This window comes from Spinacia oleracea, chromosome 6, assembly GCF_020520425.1.
Source record: "Spinacia oleracea cultivar Varoflay chromosome 6, BTI_SOV_V1, whole genome shotgun sequence".
NCBI lineage: Eukaryota > Viridiplantae > Streptophyta > Magnoliopsida > Caryophyllales > Amaranthaceae > Spinacia > Spinacia oleracea.
In genome coordinates this window covers 94,411,110-94,426,922 of record NC_079492.1, presented here as the reverse complement: position 1 = coordinate 94,426,922, position 15,813 = coordinate 94,411,110, and the positions used below count along the sequence as shown (strand labels likewise).

Below are 15,813 nucleotides of genomic sequence, written 5' to 3'. Positions count from 1 at the left end.
ATTGAAAATATTTTCCCAACTTAGGGGGAGATGAGCAAGAATAAGTTGGCAAAATTGAAAGACAATAAATTGATCCCCACATGAGTAAGTGTACATGTCAGCTTTATGTCATTGAACTATGTTTGGACATAAATATCTATGACTTGATTGTGTTGTTGTTACATGTTCAGAAGCATAAATGTGTATAATGGTCACAATGCTCGATTTTACATATAGTAAGGGTTGAGAATTATATATCTTGCCAATATTTACTTAAATCTCTCCACCTGAAATGTAGATTATATATACGGTTCCAACATAGTGCGAAAATAAATTTATTTATATGAAAAATGCATGATAGTGCAGTTGACGATATTATTGAAAATAAATAAAACACGTAATATATAGTGTATGAAACACCCTTGAAGTTGTATAGATATCTAAACTAAAATAGATGGCCTATGAGAAAAGTGTAATGATACCGATTTAATATGTATTCAGATATCATCGATGAATAACATGCAAAATATATATATATTAACTGATATTTTATGATGCCGGAATACGATGGAACCGATATGCATATGCGAAAAGTAATGGACTTGAGAATGGAGATCTGAAATATATGTTCTTGTTGATGTCGACATAATCATAATGATCAAAATGAGCTCATGCACCCGAAGTCCAAAAAGTTATGGATTTTATAATCCATATTGTACAATGTTTTGCATTTTGAGTCTTACATTCATGTACATGTAATTAATAGGTAAATGCATCATTAATCATACATTTAGTTCATTTTACATTTTATCATTGTATGATATTGATTTATCCAGTTATGAATTTATATTGTATGCAAAAGTTTCTAAAATATTATCATGACGTACATGAATATGCATTCAAAGCATGATAAGACAAATTTGCAACTTTGGTAGAAATTTGTAAGAGGAGATTCTTACTTCGTTGGGCTAGTAGTTGCAAAAGAAATATATGATTTTGATTTAACAGCATGTTATGAGTCATGCAAATAAGAGTTCCCGAACAGCTTATACATGATGTTATTAAACATTTATCCCTTTGAATTTTGCATATAAACATCCCAACAGTGATGAGATATTATCAAAACTCTAAAAGATTATTTTTGAGATGTCGTCTCAACCAGTAGTTTGAGTATTTTAGAGTTTTGAAATATATATATTAATGAAAGAATTCTTGTACAAATATGAATCATTTTAAAATATACGATAAAGCTATGTAATGTCTTTCTAATGGATAGTATATTATGGTCCTGAAGAACCATAAATAACATTATTAGTTATATTATACCTCCAAGTTGGACGATGATATTGTTATTTATCATGTATTGCCATGAAAGTATGACCAAAGAAAGTTTGATCAATGTTGATCGAAAACTACCATTCATGACCTCCGAAAGAAGGTATATATGTCCAATATGTATGGATAAGTTTTGTAATATCATGTACAAGAAAATGTACTTATCTCAGGTGAAGCTAAAATATTATTATATTATGAATCTGGAAAATCGAAAACAAATGTATCGAATGAGATAGAGAAAAGCACGTAATCTTATGGGTATTATTTTTTTCAAAACATTTATATATATAATTCCTCCGTTCCGGAAATATTGCACCATTTACTTTTTTACACTATTTACACTCGACTTTGGTCATTTTTTGTGATTCGTACGTAAGAAAATTTTAGCCATGTGGGGTCATGTTAGATTCGTATTGATATATATTTTCTAAATATTAATTTTTTATATTTTTTACTTGCACACGATTAGAGATATTAAGAGTCAAAGTAATGGTTAGAAGAATAAAAGTTAACCATGGTGCGATATTTCCGAAACGGATGAAGTATAAATGTTCACCTCATCTGTTCAAGTGGAGAATTGAAGTGATTTAATCTATCTATTTGAGCAACTTGAACTGATTTAACTTTATGTAACTGGTTTTCCTTCAACTTGCAATTGGGTTTGAGAGTTACGGCTCTGTTTTGGTTCACTTCAATTTGACTCGAATTCACTTGTCTGATTCTATTTGAACTTAATTTTCCTAAACCTATTTTGAATTACTTCATAGTTCCCATTAAATTATAGTTCCCATTAAATTTGAACTTAATTTTCCTAAACCTATTTTGAATTACTTCCTAGTTCCCATTAAATTTGTATAAACACTGGTGTTCTATGTTGTAATAAATGACCTTAATTAACGAAGTACCTATGTGTATACAATGTAATTACCCCTAATAAATAGTACTTCCTCCATTTCTTTTTGATGTATCCATTTGGAATCTGGTGTGGTTTTTAAGAAAATTGGAATATTGGTTTGTATGGGTATAAGTGTAATGATTGGGTGTAAGAGAAATGATTGGGTGTAAGAGATTATAATAAATAAAGGAGTGAGAAAATAATAAAGAAATAAGGTAAGAAAGAGGAGTGATAATGATGGGTGATAAAGGAGGTGAGAGAGTGTGTATATGGGGAAGGGAAAAGAATTAAATATTATGGGTGGAGAAAATAGGTGGGAATATGGGTAGAATCTTTAGGTATTTTGGTAATTAGATAGAAATGTAAGGGTATTTTAGGATAAAATGTATGTCCAAAAATAGAATAGATTCTAAATGGATACAACAATATGAAACGCTTAAAATAGAAACGGATACAACAAAAAGAAACGGAGGGAGTATAAGAAAGAAATACACATAAAATTAAAGGAGTGGATTGTTTATAATAGAGAGAAGCTTAATGAATCAAGTCATAACAAAAAAATAAAACAAGAAGGAAGTGACAACAATAGAACATAAGCCTAGATTAACAGAACAAGTAGATGAAGTAGGCCTCCCAATAATCTCACCGGAGCTCGGTGCTGGACCAAATGCCACCACACTACCACTCGGCGAAGGTGCCGTAGGGAAAAACGAGGAAATGGTTGGTGAAATAGAAGAAGATGAATCAGACGGAGTCGTGGATGGGTATGGAAGAACAGCCGGAGATGCCGATATAGTGTTTATTGTAGCCTCCACCTCCTTGCAACTCACCATGGTATGCATAACTAGTATAATAGCTTGGAGTGCTAACACACTTGTTACTTTATTCATAGTAGCTGCCGTTTTCAGTTTTTTTTTTTTTTTTTGGGTACTAGACTACTAAATAATTCAGTTAATGATTTCCTTTATTTATATAAGGAGGGTGTAGATTCAAATTTGGTATCAAAGTGCTCTCAAACATGTCATCTCAGGTCATATTCATACCTGATTTCGTGTTAATTTCGTGTTGTTTATAAAATTTATCAAAACTATGTAAAAGTAAGATAATTGCATATGATAATTTAAACTAAATAGATCGTGTTCGGGTTGATTTTGTGATATGTTCAATCGACTACATACGTTTTCTCCGTAATTTCTGTGTTTGTGTCGTGTTGATTCAATCTTACTCCCTCTGTTTCAAAATAATGGGGACACTTTACCTTTTCACGCTTGTCAATGTAAATGTTTGGACATTAATATCTCTAATTTTGTATTCGTAAAAATTATAAGAAATTGATATTCCGAAATTATATATTGAGACGAATCAAACAAGATCTCACCCGACTATATTTTTCCTTACTCATAAATCACAAATGATAATTAAATTTAAATTTGTAAATAGTATCAAAACTCAAAACGTCCATAATATTTTAGAACGGATGGAGTATTTTGTAAGGGAGTGCTACCTCTATAATTAATGGATATATTTTTTTATTAAAATTGTTGTATTTATGGGTAGTCACATGAAAGAATAGGGTAGTACCGTAGTAGTACTACTATTTGTTTAATGGGTGTGTCCCCCACAAATTGTGGTGAAATTTGGTGTGTTGTTCTGTGTTGGGCTCTGTATTAAGAGATTCTTTGGTTTTTTGTGATGTCTTTTCATGGTGTAGGATCCAATGGCTGTTCAGCGGACAGAAGGAAACCAGCGATCTAGATTTTTAAGACTTCAGACACATGTTTGGGTACCCGCTACTCACATAGTCACATGGTTGGTTCACATAGTCACATGGTTGGTTTTATGAATTCCCTCCGTTTCTAAAAAAAATTGTCTAATTGTAACTTTTAGGGTCTAAGGCCCTGTTTTTCTGAACTTTATTTAGCTGAACTGAACTGAACTGAACTGAACTGAATTTAATGGAGCTGAACTGAACTGAACTGAACTGAATGATAATAAATAATAAATAATAATAAATAATAAATAATAAATAATAAATAATAAATACTTCCCCCATTCTTTATTAAATGACACAATTTTTTTGTCACGTTTGCCAATGCAATATTTCAACCATTAATACCTTTTATTATCAATGGTTAAAAATTATAAAAGTTTGATATTATAAATCTATAGGATGAGACGATTATAACAAGACCCCACATGACTATATTTTTTGTTAAGTATAAATCACAATTGATGGTCAAAGTATATTATATGAATAGTGCCAAAAGTACAATTGTGTCATTTAATAAAGAATGGAGGAAGTAATAAATAATAAATAATAAAATAATAAAATAATAAAATAATAAAAAATAAATAATTAAATAATTAAATAATTAAAAATAAAAAATAAATAATTAATATAATGTTAATATTTATAACAATACTCATAATAATACTCCGTAAATAATAACTACAATAATCATAATTATTTATTAATAACAATAATTACATTTAATATTAATATAATCATAGTACTCCCTCCATTTATAAATGTTGTATCCATTTGGAATCTTGGGGGGTTTTTAAGAAAAATAGAATCTTGGTTTGTATGGGTATAAGTGTAATGATTGGGTGTAAGAGAAATGATTGTGTGTAAGAATGTGTAAGAGATTCTTTTTTAAAGATTAAAGTAAGGAGAGAGAAAATATAAAAGAATTATGGGAAAGGGGATATTTTCATTTAATTAATCAAAAATCAGAAAAAATCTGATTGAAGTGGGGACCAAAGTACATGAGGTGGATTTATTTCATCCAATGAGATTACAGCAACAGAAAAAAACGGAGGGAAGACTTCCCAAATTGGGAAAGTCCACTTCCCTTTTTACACTTCCCTCCAAAAACAGAAATTTAGCAAAAAGTTTTCCCTCCAAACTTTTTCCCTCCAAACTTTCTACATTTACCACCCTTTATAAATCGGATTTTTCATGAAATACCCCCGAATTTTGGCGCAATTCACCAAATGCCCCTCGACTTTCAGAAATTCACCAAATGCCCCTCACAAATGACTTAATACCCAAAATACCCTTACTAATGATGCGCCGTTAGTCCTCCGTTAACCTAATTTTCAAATTCACCAAATACCCCTATTTTAATACTTATTTCACCAAATACCCTTATTCAGAAACTTAATTCACCAAATACCAATAACATAAAATTACTCATTTTGATGCTCAACGGCTAGTTTTTGTGTTTGGAAATTAGCCGTTGCTTATTGTTTGCTTATAAATACTCTTTTTCTGACGGTTTATTGTAGTTTTCCTATTATTTTGTTAATTTCATATCATTTTTGTCATGAGTTTTCTTTCAAAATCATCATCCACACCCAATGAGTCCACATATGTAAGAGTCCCAAATAAATTTTGTTATCATGGGAGAAAATTTGACATCCGAATATCTGATACAACACTCAATCTGAAGCTCTGGTACAACACTAAAACAGAAAACACTCCTAAAAACACCTCAAAACGTCGCAACTCTTCAAGAAAATAGCTACTTCTTTTGTACCTTATTCTTTATGTGACCAATTAATTATATTTACCACGCAATCGGAAGGTATTCCTTTTTCAATATGGGAAATATCTTTAACATATGCAAACAGATTAAAAATAAAGCTCTTATTAATTTTATTCTAACGCATATGTTCCAGCTACCTCGGCTTCTATTGCTTCCATGCCACATATTTAACGTTAACTCCCTTTTGTCTCCTGTCTCTACTGCCTCCAAACATCTTTCTTCAATCTCCTAACTTTCTCTCAACCTTACAGTCGAGGCATAAAGGTTTTCCCACTTTTTTTTTGAGCTAGGTCCTATTGACATGGTCAGATTTATGGACAAATGTCTATTTTTGGATTTGAGGGAACAAGAAAAAAAAATGAAACTAAGGTATGTTCCAAAGCTCATGAACCAGTGAAAAAACATGAATCTTGGCACAAAGATTTGCCTCCAAACTCAAGATTTTCACATCATGAATCCAAGTTGAAATCGAGGTTGTGATAAAAATGTATGTGTTATTGAACTTGATTTCTTAGTTTCTTTACCATTCGGACAATAAGAATATTAAGGTGTTAGCTTTAGATTGAATTACTTCAGCTTCACTTACATAAGATCCCTCTGAAAATGGGGTTTTTTGGCCTTTTGCTCAGCTAAAGTGCATTGTCTTTACTGGATGAGGCCTGAACTTATTGGATCATAATTGAAACTTACTGAGTGTTGTATCGGAGCCTCAGATGGAAATTTCCTCCCATAATATTAGAAATTGTTTGGGACTCTTACATATGTGGATTCATGGGTGTGGATGATGATTTTGAAAGAAAACTCATGACAAAAATGATATGAAATTAACAAAACAATAGAAAAACTACAATAAATAGTCAGAAAAGGGGTTTTTATAAGCAAACAATAAGCAACGGCTAATTTTCAAACATAAAAACTAGCCGCTGAGCATCAAAATGGGTAATTTTAAGTTATGTGTATTTGGTGAATTAAGTTTCAGAATAGGGGTATTATATGAAATAAGTAATAAAATAGGGGTATTTGGTGAATTTAAAAATTAGGCTAACGGAGGACTAACGGCGCGTCATTAGTAAGGGTATTTTGGGTATTAAGTCATTTGTGAGGGGCATTTGGTGAATTTCTGAAAGTCGAGGGGCATTTGGTGAATTACGCCATAATTCGGGGGTATTTCATGAAAAATCCGCTTTATAAATAGGGGTCATTTTCTACCCAAAAACCCTCATAAATTCCAACTGTTTTAATATCAGTTACAACAACAAAAAACCAAAGGCAATAAATGCACTACAATTAATCAGCAAGGGGACATTAATGGCTTCAGATCAAGAGGAGGACGAGTTCCTCGGTTTTTCCGATGATGAAGGAGACGGCACGAACTCTGATTCAGATTATGATGATGATGAGGCAACCCAAAATGCTGTAAGTGAAGTAAATGCTCATCAAATAGGGGACTTTGAGCAAAATCAACAATTGCCAGATCTGAATGAAGTGGGACAAGAATATGCACAAGAATGTGAAGTGGGACCACAGCATACATAAGGTATATCAGATAACCACTCAGTTCCATTTTTGTTTGATTTGAACATGCCAACACAACAAGAGTTCCCACCATCTCCAATTCATCAAACAGAAACAGAGCAAAATCATCATAAGCCTAGAACCCCAAGGATTAACAACGAATTAAGGTTGGAAATCTTGTTGTTCCTTCTCTTAAGAAAAGAAAAGCATTCAGATGAACTCATTCATGGGACAAATAGGCAGGCTGTTATAAAGTTTGGTTACACAAGGAAGACAATTAGACTAATATGGCAGAGAGCATTGGCACATAAGGCAGCCATGGATTCGTATTTCTATGATAGCAAATATCACAACTGTGGGAGGAAGAGAATTCAAGTAACATATGAGTCTATAGCCTCCATAGCCATGGGGGATAGAACAACCATTATTGATCTAGTAAGGATGCTCAATTTGAGTCCCACAACAGTTTGGAGAATGGTGAAAAGAAAACAGATAAAACCACATTCAAGTCCATTGAATCCAGGCATTTCAGAAGAATGCAAGATGGCAAGGATGAAGTGGGTACTTGGTCTCTTAATGGACTACTCAATACCAAATGATCCCACATATTACAGCATGTATGATTTCATTCACATCGATGAGAAATGGTTCTATCTTACACAAAAAAGTCAAAGAGTTTATTTAGCAAACAATGAACCATTTCCACACAGGAAGGGAAAATCAAGAACTAAGATTCCAAAGTTCATGTTTATGGCAGCAGTAGCAAGGCCAAGGTGGGGACAAGATGGGCAGTGTGAGTGGGATGGGAAACTTGGTATATTTCCATTCACAGATGCAGTGGCAGCAAAGAGAACATCCAAAAATAGAGTCAAGGGGACAATTGAGACTAAACCAATCAAGTCAGTTAATCAGATTGCAACTAGGGCCATGCTAATCAACTACCTAATCCCAGCAACTAAAGAGAAATGGCCACCACATGAGGGGGAAAGGGTGATATACATCATTCAAGACAATGCAAAGGCACACATTTTGCAAAATGATCAAGAATGGCAGCAACATTACAAGCAAGATGGCTTCACATTGATATTGACTCAGCAGCCAGCAAACAGTCCAGATTGTAACATATTAGACTTGGGGTTCTTTAGGTCAATTCAATCACTAATGCACAAAAAGATGCCTAAAACAGTTGAAGATTTAAGTGGTGCTGTGACTGAGGCATATAATGAACTGTATGCAAAGACTCTATCTAATGTGTGGATGTCACTTCAATATGTTGGAAATGAAATTTTGAAACACAAGGGGGACAATGACTACCAACTCCCACACAACAAGAAAAAGATTTTAGAAGATGAGGGGAATCTGCCAGAACAAGTTAAGGCCCCAAGGTGGGCTGTGAATGAATGCAAACAACTTGTTGATGAATGGAGAGCAAATCAGTGAAGTATAGAGCAAGAACGAGAGATTACTTTTTGTGTTTTGGGAACATGTTTTAAAAGTTAGGATTTTTTAGTATTTACTACCTTGAAAATACACCACTTTTGTATTTACTACCTTATGAAAATTTTATTTTAAATTACTACCTTAAAGTTCCAATTTATTTTTACTTACTACCACTTTACAATTTTCTCATTTTAAAATTGAGATATCTCTTTCGTTTCTTATTCATTTTAAGTGATTCAAAGCTCATTCTTCTCATTTATGTGTAAGGATTCCATAGAGATCTTGCTTTTAAAATTTTGCAAAAGGTTAAACGATTTAAATATTATATGTAAAAGTTTAAAATATATATGAATTATCAAACGAATTATTTTGAAATGTCGTTCTCAATGAAATCCCTATAGAGCAAGGAGAATAATGAACTTTGAATCACATTAAACGATTAAGAAACGAAAGAGATATCTTAATTTTAAAATGAGAAATCTGTAAAGTGGTAGTAAATAAAAAAAAATTGGAAGTTTAAGGTAGTAATTTAAAATAAAAATTACATAAGGTAGTAAATACAAAAATGGTGTATTTTTAAGGTAGTAAATACCAAAATTTCCTAAAAGTTACAAGAGCAAACAAAATGTCACTTTTGTAAGCTTGAATGAAAGCATCACATGTATTTAAAACATTTTGGAAGCAACATATCAACTGGAAGAATGAATGAATCAATTTATTGTTGTTAATCTTTAGTTTTTGTTCATCATACTCACATATTTGTAGTTATTCATGTACATTGCATATTAACATATGATTTCAGGATTATTCAAAATCATAAGGGAACATGTACATTGCATATTAACATATGATTTCAGGATAAGTCAAAATCATAAGGCAACAATGCACAAGGCAACATGAACAAGACAGCATCAACAAGGCAACAATAACTAGGCAGCAATGCACAAAGCAACAATAACTAGGTTATCACAATCATAGTTTAGTTTTTGTTCATCATAATCACAATCATGTTTATTATTTCTAGTTGTAATTGAAACACAAAACACCAATTTAATGAGTCAGCCATTCCTTAAACCATTAAGGGGACAACTTTATGTTTTCAAGGCAACACATGAATTCATTTTCAAGCCAAGGCAAAGCATGGGGACATGTTGTTCTCAGTTTGTATGTGTTCATCATCATTGAATCCTAAACTTTAATATCCTCCTCCCAAATGGAGTGAATGACTAACACAAACAGAAATGGGAAAGGAAAGTCACTCCATTTGACAGAGGATACTAAAAGTGTAGGAAACTCAGGACATGCAAAATCACAACTCTAAACACATCGGCTTCAAAATGGAAAGAATGCATATCACATCATTTTCAGATGGAATTTATTCCCACTTTGAAACCGATGCGTCAAAAGATGTAATATTCGAGTTACTAAATTATTTCATCATTGAACAACTCAAAAAAACAAGGCCATGAGCCAAAGGCAAGGTATTTACTTACAACATACTTAGAAAGTCATATGCAAAATCACTTCTCTAAACACATCGGCATCTAAGTGGAAAGAATGCATATCACATCATTTTCAGATGGAAAATCTTACCACCTAGATACCGATGCGTCAACAAAAGTAAAATTCGATATGCTTAAACCAATTCATCATTGAACAAAGCATGAAGAAGAAGGCATCAAGTACATAGAAGCAAGTACACACAACCATCTCAGAATGTCCCCAAGCATCCCTCACACAAACCCCATCCACCAACACTTAGCTCCTGAGAAGCATTATTCATGCTAATGGCGCATGAGTGTTAATGGAATATAGGGTTTGAGTGTCAGCAAATGAAGACTCATCATAGATGACTCAAAACAAATAACAAGGCAGCAATGGACAAGGCACAACAATCTCAGTTAGGTTGATTTACAGCATATATGTAGTATGTTTCCAAATTTTAACAATGATCAAACTCACACATGGGACATTAGCAAACATTAGGGTTCCAATCTCAGAGTTGTTGAATAGCATCATTGATCTATTGTATCAATATTTTCTCAACTTTAACATCCTTTTGCCGAATGGAATGATTGATATTCACTACTGATCATGTGAAATGACAATCACTCCATTAGACAAAAGGAGTTAAAGGACAAGTATTGAAACATAAATCTCAGGATATCAACCTTTAACATCATTGATTATCATTAACACCACAACCAAACATGTTGTTTAAGTGTCATGGTGGTCCTTCCAAAGGGAATTGACAAATTGTGAACTATCGCATTGGATATTTAAAAATAAGTCAATCCCCTTTGAAGGACCACCTAACTAACAAAAGTGAAACATGCATGACATCAAAATTCATCTCAGATGTCCCCAAGCATCATTGAAACAAATTCAACCTACACACACTTAGCACCTGAGAAGCATCATCACTGATACTAATGGCAGCACGAGTGAGTGTAGGTAACTTGAATTGTTTCTCAGCATATGAAAGACTCATCATCGATGTAACATACAAAGGCACTTTTGGGGACAACTAACCTCTAAGTAAACAAGACATGAATTGCCTCCCCGGTCTAATGCCAGTTTATATGTGACGGATTCAATGTCATTGATTCCTAAGACATTAAAACTGGCAAAAGATCGGAAAGCCAAAACAAATCATGTTAAATTTGGTCTCCGATGTCCCCAAGCTTCATTGAACCACACCATGTTCACAAACCATTAGCACACAAAAGCCTCATACAGCCTACGGCTGGATGCTAATGGCGCACTGTGGTTTATGAAACATGGATAGTTTCTCAGCACTGAAAGACTCATCATAGACCTCATTCAAACCCTAACATCACAGACCAAGCATTCAGGAAAGGCAAACAATAAGAGGGGACTTTAATGAAACTGTTTTTTTCCAATCACATGTTAAAATTTTATTCATAAACCCATCCCATATGCTTTCACCCCTCTCAAGGCAACACTAATCAACCAGCAAACATATCACAGTTTCAACAGGCAACATTATTAAATCAGCAAGCACACAAGGCAACATTCATCAATCACCAAGGCAACATTCATCAATCAACAAGGCAACATGTTTCAAGCAACAAGGCAATAATAGAGGACATGAATACACTCCAAACCCTATCACATCATCAACAAAACAACAACACCCCTTGCCAACAACAGATCGCAGTTGTTGGCTACTCCACCTTATGTCTCCACAGCTAACCAGCAATCCAAATATAATTAAAAGAGGGTTTATAGAAGACACACTTATCTCTAAGCATCATCAACACCCTTAGGTGGTTTTTTTTTTATTTCATCTTCCTTCACGTTTGGGGACGAAACCGAACATTGCCCATCAGAAACCTCTGGACCAGCAGTTGTGTTCTCACACTCACCCACATAGTATAGGTCGAATGAGTCAGAGTGATTGGGTTCCTTGCAATCAAGAGGGGACATATAATATGTTTAATATATTTCACATCATCACAAACATTCATGAGATTTATTAATTTAACTGAACAAGATCATCATAAATAGATCAAGTCACAAGATCATCATACGAAGACCATCACACATGTCTGAACTGAACAACATCACCAAAGAACAACCACGAGATTCAACATGCAATTTAAAGAACATGCAACATGCAACTGAACTAGATCAACTTAACAAGATCAAAGAACAACATCATCAAATTAATCATGGAATTGAACATCCAAATCAACCAAAACAGACCAACATTCATGGTATTCAACATGCAATTTAAAAAAACTCATAAAATTCGAGAAAAATCAAGGGATCTCTGACATGCAATTCATGAACTTCATCATTTAACCAAAAAAATCAAGGGATCTCTGACATGCAATTCGAAAATTTATCATTTAACAAAATAAATCAAGGGATCTCTGACATGCAATTAGTAAACTTCATCATTTAACAAAAAATATCAACGAATCTCTGACATGCAATTCGAAAACTTCATCATTTAACACAAAAATCAAACATTTTTGGGACATGCATGATGAAAAAAAATGAACCAATGTTAAATCTAAAAAAATTCACAAAAATCATCAACAAATGAAAAAAAATCATTACAATTCACAAGAAATCACAAAAAATCAGAACATGCAGAGTAACCCTAATTTTATTAGAAAACCTACGTTTCAACCAAAAATCACAGATTTTCTCCAAGAAACACAAAAAATCCCAAAAACAGAGTAAACCCTAATTAACTCGAAAAATCAGGAAAAAAACCCAAAAATAAGGAAATATACCTCATCATATTCGTCTCCTCCAAAGAATCTCAGATCTGCTGGTGTGGGGACTCGATCGTCGTATTTGGACTCCACCTCTTCACCAGGCTCCACTTCCATTTTCTCAAACCAAGCTTTGAGATAATTTCGGGTACTCGTGTTCTCCTTCTGGGCCAACCTCAAATTATTCAGATACTCGCCAGAATACGAGTGCTCGTTGTTGGGACAAATGCATTTCGAGCCCCAATCACAGTTTGAGTCAGGAATTCGTTGCCCAGAAGTACCAACCGAATAACTCGGAAGATATTTGGAGGAAGAGGATCCCATTAAGAAATTAATAAAACCCTAATAAAACTCCGATTTTATCCCCAAAAAAATTTCACCAGAGAATCGATTACCAACCGGGATTTGGGACGACAAAGGGGACAAAACTAGAGGGGATCTCACCGGAATGTCGTTCCGGTTAAAGTTTGAGAACAATTTTGAGCGAAAAACCCAAAGATCTGAGAGATCTCACCAAAAAAAACGAAGAACAAGGGCGGAGAAGGTTAGGGTTTTTAGAGAAACAGAGAGATTTCTTGAGGAGAGAGAGGGAGACAGGAGGAGAGAGGGATCCGAAGAGAATGAGGAGAGAGAGGGTGAGAGGGACGGGTTATAAGGAGAGAGAGGTGAGAGTGACGTTAGGGTTTTATTAATTTAATAAGGGAGGTGGGTGGGTTAAATGAATAAAATATTATGGGTGGGGAAAATTAGGTGGGAATATGGGTAGATTCTTTAGGTTTTTTGGTTATTAGATTGAAATATAAGGGTATTTTAGGAAAAAAAATATGTCCAAAAATGGAAAGATTCTAAGTGGATACAACATTATGAAACGACTAAAAAGGAAACGGATACAACAAAAAGAAACGGAGGGAGTAATATTTAAGTAATAATAACGATAATAATAATTATTATTATTATATATATAAGTAACAAATGTCAATTTTAATTGCAATATTAAGAATAAAAATAATTACAAAGAAAGATGAATCCGTTCTTTTGAACTGAACTGAACTGAACTTAATGGAGCTGAACTGAACTGAACTGAACTTAATGGAGCTGAACTGAACTGAACTGATCTGAACTGGACTGAACTTAATGGAGCTGAACTGAATAGAACTGAACTGAACTAAACTGAATGGAATAGCAAAAAAGTCCAAAAGAACAGGGCTAAACTGAACTACAAAATAAGTTCTGAAACAAATATTAAGCCAAAAAAAATAGGGCCCTAATTTACCCCTAAAAAATGTTCCACCTTACCCCCTCCTATAGAGATTAGAGTATAGATTAGAGTCCTATTTTCTCATAGCTACAGTAGCTCTTTAAATTTCTTTTTTTCAAGAGTGGGCTCCACCATTCATCTTTCTCTTTTTGTTTTTTTTGACGTGACCATTCATCCTTCTCTTTCAGTCTTTCACCCAGTCCAGCAGCAGCCACAATTTCCCATAACTCCACAACGCCACAACTGACAATTTTATTTCTCCATATTTATATCATCGCGTGCTTCACTCCAAATGGTTCAAGTCCGTCAACTGTCTAATCAACCCTAAATTTTTTCTTGTAGCTTGACATCAAATAGTACTCTGTATGAACAATTAAATTAAAGCGGTGTTCTCTTCAAATGAATTTGACTTATTTTATCTTATTGATTTTGAACTTATCTTATTTTATCTTATCTTATCTTATCGACCATTATTTTATCTAATCTTATCTTAACTTATGTTATCTTATTGGTCATTATCTTATCTTATCTTATCTTATCTTATCTTATCTTATTGGTCATTATCTTATCTTATCTTATCTTATTAGAACTTATAGTATTACCTTATGTAATATTTACATTATCTTATGTTATTGAACCTGAACTTATCTTATCTTATTTTATTGACCCTGAACTTATCTTAATTGCCCTTATTTTATCTTATCTTATTTTATCTTATCTTATCTTATCTTATCTTATCTTATCTTATCTTAAATAAGTGAAAATAAGGTGAAGAGAGCTGAGTGAGGAGAAGAGAATTTTGTTCAGGGTTCAATCTTATTCGATCACTAAATTAGATCCCGTGCAAAGTGTTCTAAGTAGAAGAAACAGAAGATATATAAATATGTGATTTTAAATTGTTAACTAGTTAGTGGCCCGAGCGATGCCCAGAGTGTTACATATGGTTCGAGTTTTTTTAGTAATTTCAAATTCACTTATAAATTTCTTCATATACACAGTTTGACAATAATATGAATTTCATTACATATGCAGTTTAAGAATAAAATTGGTTAACCAACTACCACTAAACTATTTTTTTGAGTAATTTTGCATTATTTATGTATGTTTTTATTTTTTTGTACCTATACGTATGACTAGTAAGAATATTTTAAAGTTACAATTGTATATTGAGTTACAAAACCGAAATACATTTTTGAGGAAAAAAAACATATTTTATTAGCTAAAAGAAAGCGCAACATTATTTTTTTGGAAAATTTGGTAATATTAATCCAACCTTTGGCCGATTTTCTTTTATTAATCCCACCTACGACATATTTTTTAATAATCCCACCTTTACTACCCGACGACTTTTATTGGGCTTAAGTGGCCGGTAATCGGTGAAAAAGTCAACGAGATGGTGATGAATTGATGATGATGACTGAATATATCGAGAGAGAGTACTGCCATGTAGAGAAATAATGCCGCTTACAACAGTTTTATGACCTGTTGGGCCCAATAAAAGTTGTTGGGTAATAAAGGTGGGATTATTAAAAAATATGTCGTAGGTGGGCTTAATAAAAGAAAATCGGTCAAAGGTTGGATTAATATTAC

At 33.2% G+C, this 15,813-nt stretch overlaps 1 protein-coding gene across 1 annotated transcript; it reads left to right on the top strand.

Moving 5' to 3' along the window:
* The first annotated feature begins 7,341 nt into the window (after positions 1–7,341).
* On the top strand, positions 7,342–8,715 carry LOC130463376 (uncharacterized). Its single transcript, XM_056832486.1, has one exon. It carries the CDS (start codon positions 7,342–7,344, stop codon positions 8,713–8,715), a length of 1,374 nt encoding a protein of 457 aa, XP_056688464.1.
* The last annotated feature ends 7,098 nt before the right edge of the window (positions 8,716–15,813 follow it).

Excerpts from the sequence above, each read along its gene's own strand:
- LOC130463376 (XM_056832486.1), top strand. The coding sequence starts at position 7,342 with ATGCCAACACAACAAGAGTTCCCACCATCTCCAATTCATCAAACAGAA.